Genomic DNA, 19,649 nt, shown 5'->3' with positions numbered 1-19,649 from the left:
ATATAATATCAAGTAACGACTAATCGACTATTAATTAATCGGCTATTTTAATAGTCGATTAGTCGTGGATCAGTCGACTAATCGTGGCCACCCTATTATCTAGTTATATCTAAGATAAGCAATGAAAACAAAAGTTGTTTGAAGTTTTGTCTGGTTCTCCAGTCTAAGTCTGCTTCTCCTCTTTTCTCAGCTCTCACTGGGAGACGAACAGTGTGAGGTGACCAGGAATGGCCACGAGTCCAAAGAGCTGGTGTACCTGGTACATATTTACTGCCAGGTAAGAGCGCATGATTCCAGCACTCGGTTCTGCTTTGTTTGTTGGGAATCTATTAACGTTCCAGACCTGCAGCTTGCAGACCTTCTGAAAGGTTTTCCTGTCACCTGTTGGGGTTCAGCTCATCTCTGAGTTGGTTTTGATTCTGTTCGGTTCTTTGTCAGGACTCTCCGACATTCATCACTTATTCTAGGGTTGCACTTCTTTAGCTTTAGAAGTCCAGCTGAAAAATTCTCCTAATGATTTAAGTCAAATCAAAACTTCAGGTGAATTTCTCCAAATAAGACTCTCAAAGCCTCAGGCTTCAGCCGGCTTTCTGTCCCGTTCTGATCCAAGCGGCTCCTTTCCACAAATCACAGGTATGCAGCCACGTCCTTGGAAACTGCGTGGCTCCCTCCACAGCCGTGTGGAAAAACCACGTGGCTGAGCTGTAACGCAGAAAGCTCTGTTAAACGCCACAAACCCAGAAAGGAGGAGAGGCTGAAAGTGGGGCAGCACTTCCTGGACTCGGTTCAGAGCGGCAGACTTTTTCCTCCAACTCTTCATCTTTCTGTGGTTTTGACTTCTCTTCAATGACGAAACAATACTCAGAACTTTTTTTTTAATCTCTAAATTTACTCCTGGAGATGCAGAACAACCTGTTTATATGGTTAACTTTGAAAAGTCTTTTCAACTTTAGCTGTTTTTGTGACTTCATGAGAGCTGGAAGAGTGTCTGGAGAAGTAAAACCAAACCTGAAGGAAAAATAGGATGAATGCGGCTGAAACGCAGCTGTCTGAGGACTGTCTCAGGGTTTCCATCGTTGAAGCCAGCCCAGGCCTTCAGCCTGACGTTCACTCGCTTCCAGGATCTCTAACAGGCCGCTCTGCCTGAAACCGAGGCACGCGCTGGAGTGTTCCTCACAGGCCATGGCGAAACCGCACCGATGGAGAAGTGGCTGAGCTTAAAAAAGAACACTGTGCAGTCGCAGCACTGCTCATCGCTGAGTAAGGATCAGTGCTGTGTTTGGGTGATTCACGGGTCAGCGTTAGGAGGCCTGACCCAGGCACAGAGGATAATCAGAGGTAAAGATGGCCGCCACAAGCCATTATTTTATTAGTCGACTAATCAACGATTATTGTTTTGATTAGTCGACTAATCGAATCATCCAAAAACTTGATGTAAAACACACATCTTAATGACTACTAGCTTTAAACTAACTAAAAATAGAGACAAATAATATGATAGTTTATTAAAACTTTAATAAATCCTGCAGCTTCTTTTCTTCATCAGTTTCTGGTATTAAAACAAAATGAAATCAACATCTGAACTATTTTTCACTAAAGTTAAAGTTTTGGTCTCACTGACTCAAATATAACAAAAGTGCACTTTGTGTTGCTGAACGTTCTACTCTAATCAACTTCACTACACTCTGAGTCTATAGAATTCTAGGGATGTGAACATTAACGTGTTAATGCACACGATTATCCATTCCGAATTAATGCATTAACATACATTAACGGAGCTTAATTGCACCAGCGGAGCAGCAGTCCTTCGCTATGTCTCGCTGAATTAGGCTTCCACAGCGTGCGTAAAAACACTTTGTCGGGATGTCATAGAAGAGATGAATATTCATCATCTAGTTTCTAGTACTTTAATATTGTTATCTTTTTGTTTAGATCACTTTTTCACAAAAAGTGCACTATTTGATCCATGGTCCGGCGCGTTGTCACGACGAGCGGCGCCGAGGCTCGACTGCACCGGGAAAGGAAAACAATATAAATGCTGATCGGTTAAATAAAGCTTCAGTTCAGAGAGAACGTTCACCTATTACAGCTTGTTTTTGTCTAGAAGATGAAAAAATTTGTTTTAAAGTATTGATATAGAGCAGTGACCGGAACTTTTTTTTTTTTTCAGGTTTGTTTCTTATAGCTGTAAATCAATATCTCTTTTTTCTTGGAGTTATACTGCAGACATAAAAGTCTTTACTGTTGATGAGTTCTGTGCTCACAAATTACACTTCTGAGTTAACACTTGTTAAATTTAAAAATTCCAGATGAAAACAATGAAGGAAAAAATTCTCTGGCCTGTTTTTGTTCAAAATCTGTCATAAAATGTACCAGTAAAACGTTGTGATTAGTCACAACACGAAAGTGTGATTAATCTGATCTTTTAATCTAATTAATTCTGATCAATTGACAGCCTTAATAAAAATGTTGTTATAGTACAGTTCTGTGGGTGATTTAATATTACGATTATTCGCAGATAATAAGTAGTCAGCAAATACTGTCACTAAAAAAAAGTTAATTGCTATTAATCGCAATTCATTTTGTACCAGGTTTGTGATTAATTTGTTAATTTTTATAATTGATTCCGCTTCTATATAAATCCAATCTGTACAAACTCCGTTCGTCTTCTTCCTGTGACATCACTACTGACCTGGATTAGCACTACTGCGCATGTGTGTCCAAGACAATGGTAGACGCAGCAAAAGAAAGCACACACCGTAGTTTTGAGATTAAAAAACAGATAATCAACTATTAAATTAGCTGTGGAATATTTTAATAGTCGACATAGTCGTGACTAACTGACTAATCATGGCAGCCCTAGTTTTCACTGTAATATATGTTAAAGTGGGAGCGGGTGACCAACTCTTCACAAACTGATGTTTGGTTAAGGCGTCAAAAACTGACGTTTTGGGAGTCTCTAACTCATCCTCTTTTGACTTGCTGGCTGTTCCAAAGCCGAGTTAGGGTCCCGGTCCCAGAGACCAATCCGTGTCCGGTACTTTGTCCCGAGGGTTGAAAACCCTTGATTTTATGAACAGAAAGTGATGAGTTTGGAACACCCAAAACGTCAATATGTAACGACTTGGGATTGAGAATGCGTGGACAGATGAGGCTCTTTGTCTGAGCTTGTTGTTTTTCTCCATCTTCTCTGTGTTCTGCAGGGCCGAAGCTGGATCGTGAAGCGCAGCTATGAGGATTTCCGCGTCCTGGACAAGCACTTGCATCTGTGCATCTACGACCGGCGCTTCTCGCAGCTGCCCGAGCTGCCCCGCCTGGACAGTCTGAGCGATCCGCCAGAGGCAAGGACGCCCGCACGCCTCAGAAACACAGACACCTGGGAAGGCTGGCACCGGCCTTTCTTTTTTCCAAAATATTTATTAACACACTAATAAACGATCCAACTGAGAGATGCATTTTACCATTTTTCCATCCACAAGATGCAACATACTCAAATAAAATATCAGAAAAGGTGGATGGAAACTACCACCCCCCCCATCTCAGCATAATCATAAGAGAAAACAGTATTAACACAGATCAATAGGATCAGTCGGATCGCACTCGCCTTTCTGATCTTCATCCTCACTGATGAAGTTTGACAGGAAAGATCTGCTGCAGTCACTTTGATGCACCTCTCTTGGACTCTCTTTTGAGTTGGTCTCGGATTGTTTTCAATCGGAGTGAATTTTGGTTCGCTCTGAAACTCCTCAGTCTGAATACAAAGCAGCAGGGAGCGGAACAACTGGACTAAACCGGCCACCGTAGCCGGTAGTCACGTGATGTAAACTAAGTAGAAATGAAGCAATAGGTCAAATGTAAATGATTATAATGTTATCAAACAGGAAAGAAATGGTCTTAACTAAGACTAAACGCAAGGTTTAGGACTCGATCCAAACCAAATTAAGCAGATATGGACCAGAACAAATAATTTTACACCCTAAACCAGGGGTGTCGAAGTCAATCGTACAGGGGGCCAAAATCCAAAACACACCTTAGGATGTACATTTATTAAACTCGTAAAAAAACCTAAACCATTAAAACTTTTAAAAAGTAAAAATAATAACCTAAAATGATCTGGAGGGCTAGATAGAATTACCTTGCGGGCTGAATCCGGCCCTCGGCCCTTGACTCTGGACATGTGGTCCCTGAAACATTTGTCATGGCTCCAGACAGTTTCAATGTTAAGTCAATGGAACAGACGAGACAAGAAGCTACAGTTTTGATCATAAAATGTAAATAAATGAATAAAATATTAACTAATTAATAAAAAGAGAAATAGGATGATAAATCGTCTTAATTTTTTATATGTAAGGTCTTAAAAAACCTGACATTTAACTCATAGGAACTCTGTATAAAAATTAATGAAAGTTGAATGGTTGGACTCAGCTCAGGTGGAAAGTTCTGCTTCTTCATGTTGCAACTTGAAACAGCCAAAATGTGAGACCTGAACCATCTGACCACTTAGATTCTGAAGGAGACGAGCTCCTGAAGCCCCGCCCTCAAGTTCAATAGCATGTGTGCAGACAGACGGACTCCTCTGGAGGAGCTCTGCCTGTTCCTAAGATGTTCATTCCTGACCTTCACTGCCTTCAGTTAATCCAGTCTCTGTGATGTGTACATTTTAGTTTTGGTTTGATAATTTCCCTGAAAAGCGTTAAAAGTGACTCATCCTGCAGAAAAGAGTCTAAAGCAGAAATCCGACATGTTTGGAACATGAAGTCATGGCTGCAGATGACATGATCTACATTGTGACTCATTGATGGGAAAATGACCTCAGCTACAACCCTGCAACACTCAGCGGGAATGACAGCAGCATATCTGCTGTTCTGCAGCTTTTTTCTAAGCAGAAGCTAACTTTAGCTTCGTGAGCATCAGAAACGTGGTCATGTCCTCCTCAGACGCTCACAGGAAGCTCCGTCTGCAGACGTGCTGCTGCAGTGAGGGACGGTCTCTGGCCCTAACTGCTGTTTTTCTTCCCCTCAGTCAGTTTCCCAGATGCTGTTGACTTACCTCTCACGCCTCTCAGCCATCGCTGACAACAAAATCAACTGTGGGCCGGCCCTCACCTGGATGGAGGTAAGAATGAGCCCTGATCGTACACCCTATATCAGAGAGATTATGACTAAAAGTGACTTTATTATTGGTCTGTGCTCATATAGGGATGCTACGTTTGGCTAGTCTTAAAGACCCACTCCAGGGGTCGGCAACTTTTAATAGTAAATTTGGGCTGGTTTTCTATTGATCAAAACCACAAAGTCTTACTTTAGTCTTTAAGAAATTTGGTTTTACATTCACTACCTTCTTTTCTTAATAATAAATATGAATTATGTCTATTTTTGGCATAAACAAAAGCAAAAATATAAAAAGAACCTAGCATCTCTCCAATTTTTTTTTTTTAATTTTCAGAATAAAAGATGTTCTGTGCCAAACAGGATCATCTCAGTGCAGCTCTGGACAGCTAGTAACCATGTTGTGCAGCACAAGATAATATGTGCTTTTAACTCATAAAAGATCAACATTTTTAAGAGTTTATCTTTGCATATAAATCTGTTCATTCTGGAGGTAGAGTTGAGCAAACAAAACATCTTCAGGTCAACAGGATGTAAAAACCTACATAGTTTATCATCTATGTGAACCTCAGACATCAATTTATACATTTAAATTATCTAAATTAAATAAATGCTAATTAAGTAATCCTTAATTTAAAAATTTCTATTTTATTTTTATTTTCTTTTTCATTTCTTTGTTCATTTTACCCCTCTTTGTCCTCAGCAGTCTTACTCTGCTGGATTTTGTTATTTTAGTTTGGGGTTGGATCTTGGTAGTCTTAGTTTTCAGGCTTTGTTTATTTGTTTTCTTTAGGTAGTTTTGGTTAAGCAGACATTATCAGGAGCTGCTGACTCTGACGGTCGACATGACTGGGTCAGCAGTCTCCATGACTTATTTTATGTTTGGTCAAGGAGCCACAATGGAGAGAGAGTCTGCAGGTTGCAGACTCCTGACTCACTCCAATGAAAATCATGTTTTTGCTGTTTTTAAAATGTTCTTGGGGCATTTGTCTCATGATGGAGGACAAATATAGAGGAATTTTAAGATTAAAACTTCATTTCTGAGTATGCTGAGTCTTAATTTTAACCGTAATGGATCAGAATCAGGTGAACACCTGCCGTTTGAAAAAGCTCTCAGTTGTGATCCGGCAACTAAAATGGGTGAACAAAAGTCTACCTGCTCTACTCCATTCTGATGCATTCATGTCTTTCTTGTCTGAGCTGGATGGCTGGATAGCTCTGATATTGGTTGCCATTTTTGTTGCGCTTATAATGTTGGCTTAGAGTGTGATGGGAGAGAGTAGTGGGAGAGAGTATAAGCAAAGGGATGATGGGATATCAACAGAGGCTTACTTCTGCACCAACAGTCCCGCCCACAACTCAGAGGTAAATTTCTGCTGAACTTCTGCTGCTCGACACAAGTTTTTTTTTTTTTTTTATTTTGGGTAAAAATGGTATAATATACGTTTTAAAAAAACACTGGAAACACTTTGAAAATAGATCAAAAGATGATCGGAGTGGGACTTCAAAGACATTAAGCTTTTATTGGAGCTTTAAATGATCAATTTAAGTTTGTATGTCACTCATGGGCAATTGGACTGGGTTGATAAAATCGATCTGAAGTGATCCAACCTTAAGAGATCAGTAATCGATCCATAAAAGTAGAGATCTATCTAACGCATGATACTAAAAACTGCTAGCTTGATGCTAACGTATAATGGGATTTCCCTTAGGACGGCTAATGCTAGGGCTAGGTCGACGTAAACATACATTGCTGACTAAATAAGCATAAGGCATGAATTTTCTAAACTATTTAAAATAAATATTTTTTAAAGTAACTATTTTAGGTCTAATACACAGTTTTTTTTTTTTTTTTTTTGCACAAATCTTCTGGAATAAAGTGCAATCGCCACCTAGTGGCCAAACAGAAACACCCTCCAGAAGAGGCAGAACAATATCTTAGTTTGAGAATCAATATGACACTGTATGCTATTACCAATCTCATTAGTTTATTATATCACTAAGAAATGTAAAAGTATGTAAGCTGTATCAGATTAATATAAATGTATTCAAAACATATATAGATTATTCATGTATTTCTATACAAATATGTCTGAATGTGTAAATCATATAAATATAAAATGGAATCGAATCAAATTAACTGAATTTGGGGAAAAAACGTGAACCGAATCGTTTCTGGAAGTTATTGGTGATACCCAGCTCTAAAGGAAATCTTCCCTTTTACTCAAAAGCAAAGAGATCGTCACTTCTTTCTTCCAAGCATTCATTAGAAGATGAATTAAGAGTTTTTTGTGTGTTTGTACACTCAACAGGTTGACAATAAGGGGAATCACCTGCTGGTTCACGAGGAGTCTTCCATCAACGTTCCGGCCATCGCTGCTGCTCACGTCATTAAGCGCTACGCGGCGCAGGCCTCAGACGAGCTCTCCTTTGAGGTGATCCAACATCTCTGACGGACGCTGCAGCACAGCGCCACTAGCTCACAGCTCAGTCTGCTGTCTGTGAGACTCGGCTCTAATTTTCTGTGGTGTTTTTCGTAGGTTGGAGACATCGTGTCTGTAATTGACATGCCCCCCAAGGAAGACACCACATGGTGGAGGGGCAAACACGGCTTCCAGGTACTTTCCTTTAGAAATAACTTGATATTTCTTCTGTTAGTGTCTAATCAGAAACTTTTGCTTTAATAAAAAGAGAAAAAGCTGAAGTCTTGTAAACAATTGAAGGAAAGTCATGAGAGTTTGGATATGTTGATGCAGTGACTGAAAACATGAAGGTAGCTGGTGTTAGAGTAGAGCCGGGGTGTCAAACATTCGGCCCAGTCATGACAAGAAAAAGCTTCTATTCCATTCCTGTGTTATGGTTCTTTAAAGTCCCCCTCCATTGATAATCCTGTTTGAGTTTTAACATGTATTTGTGGCATTTTTCATGTAAAAGAGAACAAACGTAAGAAGAAATCATTTCTGAGTATTTCTCCTTTTAAATCAATCAAAGTGTCTTGGACAGACTCTGTGTGAATGAATGATCTTCTTTCCATCAACAGCTCTGCTGCACATGCACTAAACCCTCGTCTGTTCCTAGTGTCTAGTTCAGGTTCTGGAGAAGAGAAGATGGTATCTTCACATTGACTGCAGTCAAATGAGCCGCCGTTCACATTTCTGTGGTCAAATCAGCATCACTGGATTTTTGGTGTGAGTTTCATCCAATACTTACGGTAGCAGGACTGAGAACGCTGGAAAATCTCCACCAGACTCCACGGAGCTTCTTGATGTGACCACGGAAATGTGAACGGCGGCTCATTTGACCGCAGTTGGAAAGGATTGTAAATCAATGAAAGAGCATTTTGATGTTAGCTTTGATTATTTTATCAAGAACTCTGAGAAACCAATGATTGAATGTATTGATCACAGTCAATAAACATTGGAGAATTAGCTAAAAGAGTCTTTGGTGAACTGGAAGGAGAAAGAATCAGGATTTTGGAGGAAGTTCTGTCCATGAAGATCTTCACTTCCTCGTCCAGCTGACATCTGGATCAGAACCATACGGCTGGACATTACCCAGATTGATGGATGTTTTTATGTAGCAGTGGTGAAGATTTACGCTAGTGAGACACAGAGCTATCAGGATCAGACAGGGGGGGACCGGGCTGCTCCACACCAAAAGCCACGCCCCCTCAGAGAAGATTGTGGAAACAGAGGCTTCAGATCAACAAGAAAAATTGCTTTTTTTGTTGTGGGATTTTGGTTAAAAACTTCATAATCATCATTAAAACACTACTGTTTTAAAATAACGTTTTTTTTTTGTTTTTTTTTTATAAAACGATTGTCACAGGGGGACTTTAAAGAAATAACCGCAATGTGCCATTCTGCCACTAGGGGGGGCTAAGGAAAAGAAATATTGGCATGACAACAGATCAAAAAATAATTATAGTAAAAAAAAGTAATAACAGGTGATTAAGCTACTAGGTTGGTTTAGGCATTTTTTGCTATTATGGTACTGGTCCGGCCCACTTGATCAGATGGGTTGAATGTGAACCAAAATGAGTTTGACACTCCTGGAGTAGAGGATGCAGAAGACGGGGATAGGTGAAGGTAGACGACTCGCTGTGGGATAAACTGAAAGGAGAAAAGACCAACACGGAGAGCGGCAGATCAGACATCTTCAACACAAATGTAGAAGAAGCTACAGAAAAGCAGCAGAGCGTTTCAACAGTCTCGACCCGATTAGCACATCAGTGTTTGTGTGCTCTTCCTCTCCAGGTGGGCTTCTTCCCCAGCGAGTGTGTGGAGCTCATCAACGACAAAGTCCCACAGTCCATGACCAACGCCGTTCCAAAAGCAGGTACTACCCGTCTATCTTTGTGATGACCACTCGTGTCTCCCTGACCCGGCCGCCGCTCTGACTCTGACCGACTGCGTGTTTGTGTGTAGATCAGTTACTTTATCTATGAAGACTCTATTCTCCTCTGAGCTTGGCTTAAGATGCTGCACAGAGACGTTATGACAGATTTTTCTGACAAGTCCTGGGCTTTTGATGAACACCAGAGGGTGACAGACGAGGCGCTTGATGATTTGCTGGGTAGAACTCTGAAAAGCACAGAAGAACCTTTAGACCAGCAGGTGCTGGGTTCTCCCTGTGCTCAGGGCAGCAGCTGCTGTTGGCTTTACTCTTTGCTGCTCTCAGATGCCGTGGCATTCCCGTTTGGAAAAGCTCGATCATGTCCTGCACCTCCCAGAACCACCCGAGAGTTTGGGTCACTTTCAGAGCCTGTTCGTGTGTCTGATGCCGCTTTGGATCAGCTGGTCCTGGAGCATTTAGCATCAACGGCCTTGTTCAAAGGCAGTTTGGCAGACATGAAGGAGATATGTTCTGTTTAAGAAAAATCCTGCTGGTCCTGGGACTTGAACCAGCAACCCTCCGGTCCGTGTCACTCATTAGTTAATGCGGCTTTCCTACGGCCTTATTTATTATTCAGAACTCCAATCAGAAATAAGACATCTCCATTAGGGCTAGGTATCGATTATAATTCTATTTTGATGACGACGCCCTCTAAACCCACATAGACAGGAAGCTTACGTTTGCAGAGAAGGGTGTAGCCTACCTGCCATGCCGGAACATTTTTGAGACGGTGACATATCTGACTTTAAAGAACAGCTAAGACTTTAGAAATACAGTGTTAGCGGGGGTTAGGGACCGTAGACCTCCGTGAATATGGAGAACCCCCTCATCCCTGTCTCTGTCTCCGCCCCCAATAGTCAAAAATCATTTTATACCCGTGCACAGAAAGTTGCACCGCGAGCGCACCTGACAAAATGAGAGATTTGCTGAGATTCTGCCAGCGTGCACGCATCACTCGTGTCCAAGGGATCAGCTCACGTGAAAGGAGACAGTCTCTCACACGCGATGACTTTTTGTGGTCGCGGGAGGATTAAACACGAGTGCGCAGAAGCAGAAAGCGTTGGCGGGGATCGGAATTGACTGCGTGGAATGTTTGATGCACGTGTGGAGATGTCTTTTTTTCTGCGTGGAGTTTTGACTAATAAATAACGCCATACTTTCCTTTCTCTCATTTGTACTTTAGATGGTTTCTCCTTTTGTCCATTTTTAGCATAGATCAGGGGTGTCCAAATCCAGGCCTGGGGGTTTCCAACCTCCTGCTGGTTTTCCAGAAATCCTGTCTTATCTGCTGCTGATTACCTGGATCAGGTGTGTTTGGCCAATAACTAATGCTAATAATGGCAGGTAGATTTGCCACGATTAGTCGACTAATCAACGACTAATCGAATCTCGACAACTAATCGTTTGTTAAAATAGTCAACGACCAATTTGATAGTCGATTAGTCGTTATTTTATAATGTATGGAGTAATATGTTATATGGAGTGTAGTAAAATTAAAGGTCATATTGGCATTATACTAGCTTTTTGGACTATTTTGGAATTTATAAAGGATTTTTTCGACTACTTTGAACTTTAGCTAATATTTCAGCGACATGCTAGCTGTTTTGGCTAATTTAGGCATTTTTTTCATTTTTTAAGGCTAATTTGGCATTTAGCTAATTTTTCAGCTTCACAGTTTTTAGCTATCTGCTACAGCGTTCTCTATCAATTTCAGCATCTTCAGGTATCATCTTCAGCGGCCAAAGTCAGCTTGCAGCGATCACACTAGCATAATCACAAGTAATGCTATTTATCTAATTTTTAGTTGGTTTAAAGCTAAGATTACCCGATTAGTCGACTAATGGGAAAAAATAATCGGTGATAAGTCGACTATTAAAAAATTTGTTTGTGGCAGCAGTAATGGCAGGTTGGTTGGAAAACATGCAGGATGATGGCCCTTGAGCCCTTGGTTTGGACACCCCTGACGTAGATGGTTGACTCTTGCAGCTCCTCGCTCATGGTTGACTTCTTCATGAGTCGAATCTAAACCACTTTGTTGAAGCATAAATCTGCACGACTTTGATACTATGGAGCAAAGGTTTAGGAGGAACGCGGTGCACGGACACGCCCCCCCTCAGCTCACATTGAGTGTGGTGAATCATCAGATGCTCTGACATCAGACTAACTGGAAGAACCCCCCTTCCCCCCACCCTTACTCACCACTGCTGTTATTAGAGATGAGCCCACATGTGGTCATGCCTCAGCATCTTCACCATCCTCTTCCTCCAGGCGTCATCTCTCGCTCTCCTCTGCTGAGTTTCCTCTGCACCCCCCAAACACCACAACAGCTGTGTGTTTGATGAGGTGGAGGCATGGTGCTGCTGCTGTTTGACTGCACTGTGATGTGTCATCTCTGCATGTGATTGACTGGTTTGTTTCTGTGTAACTCATGTGCCTCAGCCCCCCCCTGCCCGGGCCTGCAGCCTGCTTCCTGGAGTCTCTTCCCCCCCTGTGCGTGTTGGTATTTGCACCTCAGCGCCTGCTGTCATCCTCACACATGCACACACCTGTTCACGTCCCTCCACCGATCCTGGCTGCAGAGTTAAGACTGGAGCAGGACAACTGACCTGACATGATCAGTAGCAGGATTATGTTTTTTAATGTGGTTTCATGTTCTTAATTCTGATGTTCTATTCTGAAAATTCAGCTTCATTTAGGAAAATGTAAGGTTACTTTTTCCTTAGAAAACATTTTTACACTATAAACCTCTTAAATGTTAGTCCCACATTGCTCTGTTTCTGTAACTTGACCTGCTTTTCTTCCTCCATCCATTCATCATCCATCCATCGTCCACGTCCCGGTCCGTCTGTCCCTGCATGCAGACTTGGAGATGGAGAGTGTAATGCAGGACAGTTCATGGGTGGCCGATCCGCTAAACCACTACAACCTGAGTTCAGGTAGACAAAAGCCTTCTGGTGTGCCCTGTACCCCACCCCCTTAAAAAAACCTCAAACGTAAGGATGTAACGATTCTTTATGAATTGGTAAAAAAAAGTGATTCAAACTCACAAACATGTTCATCGTTCCACGAAGTGAAAAAAATGTTTTATCATGACCTGTGCCTAAATTAAAAAAAAATACAGAGTTAATGACATTTATCCACGGAGACTTGCTGTGTTACTGTTGCACACCTGTGAGTGTGTGTGTGTCTGTGATCGTGTATACGCACCTGTGAGTGTGTGCACGCCTGTGAGTGTGTGCACGCCTGTGAGTGTGTGCACACCTGTGTCTGTGTGCGCGCTTGTGAGTGTGTGCACCAGTGAGTGTGAGCGTGCATGTGAGGGTGACCGCGCCTATATGTCTGTGTGCGTGTGTGCCTGTGAGTGTGAGCATAGCAGACTGGCTGGTGTGCTGTTCAAAGCCGAGATTTTTTGCTCACCCTGCAACTTCACTGTAACTTTGACCAACCTACCGTGACAACAGTCATGGGTGACTACTCAGCTTTGCGACTGTTTCCCTCCTGACTCCGTCCCGGTAGCCGTGCTATTTTTTATTAACTCTTTAGCTCTATCTTTTATTCTCGTCAAGCTGCGCATGAACAGTTATTTGCTCCAAGTGTGAGCGCGGGCGAGTGCACAAGCTTGAGTTGAGCAGCTGTGGAATGGTGTGTCACAACGGGAGCACAACCTGAAACGAGTACGAAAGGATTTTTGATCATTCCAGTATTATGTATCATTGTTTATTTGTTTTGAAATGTTTCTGTTAGTGGAAAACAGTTGGATCAAATCGTGGATTAACTGAACCGTTACATCCCTACTAGACGTCCTCCTCTTCCCTTCCGTCTGAACTCTGTCTGGGAACTTCTCTCTTCCTCACTCTGCAGAGAACCCCGTGAACCCTCTAGTGATGCGTTCGTGGCCCTCCGTATTTTCATCACCTTCTGTATGATGTTTCCTCTCTGTGATGGACTAGCTTACAAAAATGTCTTCTGTTGTGTTTGTCAAGTTTAGGAAACTGCTGTAGCTTCATTTATCATAAAGTGGTTTACGTTTGTCCACATGTGTGCTCCCGCGGGGCCTACCTGCAAGCCCCTCCCCTTCTGCTGAGACAGTGTTTGTGTGCAGAGGATGGTTATGAGGAGCGAGTGTTGGCCCCTGAAGCTGTGCAGAGCTGTGCAGAGGCGGTTCCTGCAGCCGCGCTCTGCTCCATCAATCTGTGAGGGCCAGCTTTGTTTGGGTCTGTTTGCTTGAAGCTGAAAAGCAGCTGCAGAAGCGCTGTGGTGCCAGGACTCTCTGGCCTTGATTTATTTAATCCTTTTACAATGGAGGGGCCTGTAAACCCATCTGCAGAGCACCGAACTTTGTCCTGCAGGAGTTTGAGTCTCCGTCTGCTTCTCCATGGCGACTGAAAGAGCAAATTCCTGCAGGAAGCCACGCGGCGCTGGAAATTGTCCCGGCTCTGCCAGATCCATTCTTTTCCCACAAACCTCTGCTGGATGCAGATCTGCTGAAGTCGGGGCTGGACGGAAGCAGTCATCTGGTAAAATCCTCCATGAATGACTGGAGGCCTGCTTTGGATAAAAAGCTGATCATTGTCTCACAGAAAGGATTTTGGCAGAGGCTGTCCGGGTTGGAGTCTCTGGGGAGGTTCTGCTGACTTTAGACAGGGATGTAGGCTGATGACTCTGGCCCGGGCGCAGCTGCTGGTGATATTCAGGAAGTGGAGGTCTGCGCAGCTGTGAGCGCAGACAACAGCTGCTCATGTGAAGCAGAACTGTCCGAAGAGTCTGTCATTCAGGTCGTGTTATCACGGCTCTCTGCTCCTCAGCTGCTCGGTCTAGACCAGGAGTGTCTAAATCAGTTTGATTCAACCCGTCGGATCTCAAGTGGGCCGGACCAGTAACATAATAACAATAACCTATGGTCAACTTCTTATCTGTAGATTTTTTGTTTTTTTCTCAGTTGGAAAAAATGTCTCAAACAACCTAGTAGCTTAATCACTGTAAAGCATTCACGCTGTAGTGATTCTTTTGCACATTTCTGCACATTTTTCAGCTTGTGAAAACGCAATCACACTTTCAGTAATCTTTGTATCAAAATGTTCAGCTCGTTCAGGACATTACTACTTGTACTTTTGATATCTATAAACTTTATAGTTTTTGAAATATTGAGCAAAATATGCCTCATAGGAAATGAATGAGAAATATTGAAATTCTTCAAAAACTTTTTGCACTTTGAAACTTGTGAGCTTCAGCAAACTTTCAGCTACAGACATTATTCACACTTTAAAAAGTTCAGCAACTACAGGCTTTTAGGTTGATTGGGCATTTAGCTTTTACTTTAGCAACATGCTAAATGTTTTTGACTAATTTAGACATGTTTCTAGTGTTTTGGTCAGAATTCACACTTGCATTAACGCAGGTAATCCCATATATCTAGTTATTATTATCTTTTTAACAATGACATTGTGGTAATTGTGGTGTCACACCTGATATTTTCTTGATAGCAACTTAACAGCGGTTCGGCTGGTATGCAACTAAACTGCATCTTACCCAGATGTGGCACGTGCTTGCAAATAAACGCCGTTTATTTCTTGATCTCTTCTTGTTATGTCGGTATTTCTTTTCCTTTGTTTCCCCTAGTGGTGGAATTGTGCATTTCTTTATAGAACTATAACTCGCCACAGGAATGGGCTAGACACTTGGTTTTTTTCTCAACATACTTATATTTCTTTCTCTTCATGAATGGGTCAGATTGAACTGTCTGGCGGGCCGGATGTGACCCGCAGGCTGTATGTTCGACACCGCTTGTCTAGACGTTTCACTGAAAGCATACTGAAGAAAACCGTTGAGGAAATGTGTTTTTAGGCAGTGGGATGCTCTACATTTTTAAAAATATCTCAAACTTTTGAGTTTTTGGCCACTTTTTATGATTTTTTTTTTTTTATAATGTTAATGTTCAGATCTGCTAAAGTTGAGACTGCACTGACCCAGTTTATGTCCCATAAGAACTGTCCCTGTGAAACCAGGATCGTGTTCTGCTTCCATCCTCTGAACTGAGTGACTGCTGGGGTCCCCTCCTTTATGCTGAACAGCTTCTCAAAGCCTCAACACAAACAAGGTTCTATAAACAGAGAAGTTCACTCTGTCTTCATGCTCAGTCGTGGGTTTTTCCGGTGTTTCGCTCTGCTCCTGAAGGAAACGCTTTGCATTTAATGGCGTGATAAACATTCCACATCCCAGAACAAAAGTAAATTATTAATGTCTAAGTAAAATATCTGCTGCGTGGTTCTTCATCCAGAACAAAGCAGCCTTATTTGGAAGAAGACCAGGTCATGGATTTAATATTTTCTGCTTGAAAGCGAAGGAAAGAAGCTTTTTTCTGACCTTTTGTCCTCTGGTTTGGCCTAAAGAACTAAATCGAGCTGTTGTAGAAAATGAGACTACGTGCAAAAAAAAAGAAACTGTTGTTTAGTGGAGACAGTGCAAAGATGACTCGTCTTGAAGCTCACGGAGGCAGAAAGTTTGAGGCAGTTTTTAAACTTGAAAAGTTTAGGAAACTCAATAATGCAAGTGATTTATGGCATCAGATTTTTAGCTCAATTGTTAATGTTCTTTGACTTACCATAACTCAATTCTGAAGAAGAGAAAATCAACTTGCAAGCAGCTTTTCTCTGCTTCAGAATCTGCTGGAATTGCATAGATCGTGTTAACAATTAAAAAGGTGTGCTATGTTAAAGAATGTGTGTTATTTAATCATCACCAGAGACATCTCGGGTGTTAAAGGGTTAAAAGCTGATCCACAGAATTTTTTTCCCAACATTCCTGTAATATGAAACTTTACAGTGTGCATCTTTACTTTCTGGAGACAAAAATAGAGATAGCTGACTTTTGAGTTTAAGCCTTGTCCGTCTGTTGAACTATGGAGCCAATAGGGGTCATAAAGATTTGAAACCTAAATAAAATAAATTGAAAATTTCAAGCCTGAAATACTGACTCTTAAAAAAAAAAAAAAAAGTGTCTGAAACTTTTGGCCATTCTAATATAGACTTAATTACTTTCAACTTCAACTTTTCTGTTTTTAGTTTCAAAGTTTCAGTTTAAATCTTTTTATCACTTTCACTATTATGATCTTAAAGTTTTAGGTTTTAAACTTTCGCCCCGTTTTGGCGTGTGGGGGCGGGGCTAACACGAAGGACCAATCAAAGTCACCAGGACTGAGGTTACTACCTTCATCAATTTCGATTGGTCCATCATGTTTGATTGGTCCCGCCCCCACACGCCAGAACAGGAACAAAACTTTTAAACCTGAAATTTTCAAATTTGAAACCGGAAAAAGATGTAAAAGTGAAAACAGAGAAATTTTGTGTTTTGAAACTTGAAAACTGAATATTTTAAGCTGAAAATAACTGTTATATTAAAACTGCAGAAAGTTACATACACTTTATTTTATTATTATTTGGCTTAACGCCAATATTTCCGCTTGAGTTTTTCACGTTGTTTTTATTTGAGTTTCAAATCTTTATGACTCTGATTTGGCTACATGTTTATCGGCCTGTCCGCGTGCTTGTTGGTTCAAAGTTCTTCTCTCTGGTGGCATCAGAATTTATCTCCATTGCTGCCTTCAATTGCTGTTTGACATTTGTGTTTCACTGAATTATTCGCAGTGAGTTGAAGGCTTTGGTTTTTAACAGAACAGAGAAAACAGTCTGTAATACATGCATCTGGTGTTTACCAGACTCCGTTCGATCTGGATGTGTTCGGATCTGCTAAAAACATTAGATAAAACGCAGTTTTAAAACGGAAGGTCGAGGTTAAGCGCAGTCGTCACATGAACGAGCCTTCCTGAAGGCACCGTGGTAGCCCGGCGCTGACGCGAAACTCCGAGCCTCAGTCCGCGGTGAAGACGGAGAAGAGCGGCCGCCGCCTCCTTCTCCTCGTTTGGATTGACGTTTCCGGTGTCATGAGACGGCGGTAACATAAATTTCGGCTCTTCAGAGGGTGCGCGTGCCTGCGCTCATCTGACGCTGTGAGTGGAATTCCACACTACGTGGGATTCGGGATTCGTAGTGGGTTTTGAACGTCCTCGGTCTGAAAGCACGTGCTGATGGTGAAACCCCGGTGACGTCATCTGTGGACGTTTGAACCGTCTCCCGCGGCAGGAACGGGAGCTCCCAGCAGGTGGTGAGATTCTTCGTCATGTCTGCCTCGTTCTGTGATGGAGCAGAGTTTTGTGTCCAGCTGCTGTTTGGTGCCATTCTGCTTGTTTCCTCCAAAGAATCAGCCATGAGATTTATCTGAATTTTATTTACATAAAAAGAAACAGTTTTTAGAAAATACGTTTATTGCAACTTTTTCCAGCAAAAATAAGTTGAGCAAAATAAAACCAATTCATTCTGTTTTTGAAGTGTAAGAAGGGACCGGAAATATGCAGATTTATTGCTTTAATGTTATTTCCTTAACCTGCTAACATGCAGGAGCCCTCAGAAACTGGCACCATTCTGTCAGTAGTTCTGTGCCCCGCCCCCTTAGATGGTCTCCATGCCAACCGTGGAGCTGCAGGAACAGACATCTGGACTGGTGTCCGATCCCTTCAGCACCAACAGAAGAAGCTGGAATAAGTTTGGCGTTGTGCACGGGGGCCTGTGTGACCCGTCCCGCTTCGACAGAGGAAACAACGAGGCATTGACGGCTCCGTCTGCAGCCCCTCTGTGCAGGCGGGGGTCGTGGTGCTCACTGCTCTGTTGTTGTGGAGCAGCTGCAGTGGTGTGTCAGAGTGTCTGACGTCCAGAACCAGGGACGATCTCTCCAATGGTCTTTCTGATGTTGGGGGTGTGAGAGTGTAAACAGAGAGCTCTCAATTATGGGTGATGGGAAGAGGGGGTGGGGTTCCTCTGTGCCAACAGTCTCGCCCACTCCTTGTGTTATCAGAGGAAGTGCAGTTGGAGAGTTTTTGTACAGGGTTGTCAACCAGCCTCCTGCTGGTTTTCCAGAAACCCCGCCTTATCCGCTGTTGATCACCTGGATCAGGTGTGCTGCTAATAAGGAGCTTCAGTGGAAAGTTTGTTTTAAAAACATGTAGGACACCAGCCTTTAAGGCCTGGATTTGGACACCCCTGCTTTAAACACGCTTTTATTTTGTAGAAACTGTTCCAAACTTAGGAATGTAACCTGAACTAGAGTTTAGATCAGAGCCTGATCCTGGATCTGTAGCTGCATTTCCATTAACTCTGAATGGAAACACCACAATTTTGAAAATAATCACATTTATTGAACACATTTTTTGTGCTTAGAGGAGGTGGTTTTTCGAAATTGTCATTTTTCCCAAAACTGCAATGAAGACACTTTTTTAGAATTAAGTGTGCTTCTTGGTTAGAAGTGGCTCATTGTGTTAAATTTCCGCCATAAGTCCCCCACGCGCACATATCAAACTCGCAAAAGTGAAAATATTCTTACGCCCTTAAAAGTAGTTCGCCCCCTCACAGAGGACTGTGCATTTGGAGCTTCTCCTGCGCTCGTGTGAAACTCAACATTGAAGGAAAAAGAGCAAAACCCAGAAATACACGTTTGTCATTCGTTTTTCAGATTAAAGCTAAAAAGGAAAAGAGGGAAAAGAACTGCTTTATTGACTTATCAATTTCTAAATTACAGTAGTAAAACAAATAATTTTTGATGTTCCCATTTTTTATAACTCAAAAAAGATTGTTAAGGAAGAGGTTGTTTGAAGAAGAGGTTTCACGAATGTGGAGAAGAGGTTTTACCAACACTTTTGGACTTTGATAAACACTCATGGGGGACTTATGGCGGATATTTAACGCCATAGATCTTGTCGTGTTTTCAAAAGGAAATGAGTCCGGCTGCTTACTTGTTTGAGTGGTTATTTTTTTAATTACCACAGAACAGGCTTCTCATGTGCATCTGCTACTGTCAATGGACAAGCGCACGTGGGGCGCGCACAGCACTGCTGTGACGTCACCAAAATGCTCTCTTCTAGTGAATCAAATAAAAAAAAGTACTTGTTCTCATCCATCACCATATTATCGTGTGAGTTGGTTTGTGATTTATTGCATAATTATGATTTAATGGAAACTGTGTCATTACAAAACTCTTTTTCAAAATTCCTAAGATTTTGATAAAGTTTTGCGCAAATGTGTAATGGAGACTTGTGAG

At 41.9% G+C, this 19,649-nt stretch overlaps 1 protein-coding gene across 5 annotated transcripts in view; it reads left to right on the top strand.

Moving 5' to 3' along the window:
* Positions 1-19,649, top strand: part of arhgap32b (Rho GTPase activating protein 32b) — a 95,639-nt gene that overhangs the window by 63,084 nt on the left and 12,906 nt on the right. For 4 of the 5 annotated variants that reach the window (XM_024263821.2, XM_024263820.2, XM_024263825.2 and 1 more), the window contains 8 exons: positions 191-277; positions 3,204-3,341; positions 5,023-5,115; positions 7,421-7,543; positions 7,649-7,726; positions 9,365-9,446; positions 11,943-11,993; positions 12,365-12,439. In XM_024263821.2, coding sequence (XP_024119589.1) covers positions 191-277; positions 3,204-3,341; positions 5,023-5,115; positions 7,421-7,543; positions 7,649-7,726; positions 9,365-9,446; positions 11,943-11,993; positions 12,365-12,439 — 727 coding nt within the window. The remainder of the gene's footprint in view (positions 1-190; positions 278-3,203; positions 3,342-5,022; positions 5,116-7,420; positions 7,544-7,648; positions 7,727-9,364; positions 9,447-11,942; positions 11,994-12,364; positions 12,440-19,649) is intronic. The other variant, XM_036210735.1, reaches the window with a different exon arrangement.

The sequence above is a fragment of the Oryzias melastigma genome, unplaced genomic scaffold (genome assembly GCF_002922805.2).
Source record: "Oryzias melastigma strain HK-1 unplaced genomic scaffold, ASM292280v2 sc00216, whole genome shotgun sequence".
Taxonomy (NCBI): Eukaryota; Metazoa; Chordata; class Actinopteri; order Beloniformes; family Adrianichthyidae; genus Oryzias; species Oryzias melastigma.
The sequence above is the reverse complement of the archived record's forward strand: the minus strand, read 5'-3'. Positions and strand labels throughout refer to the sequence as shown.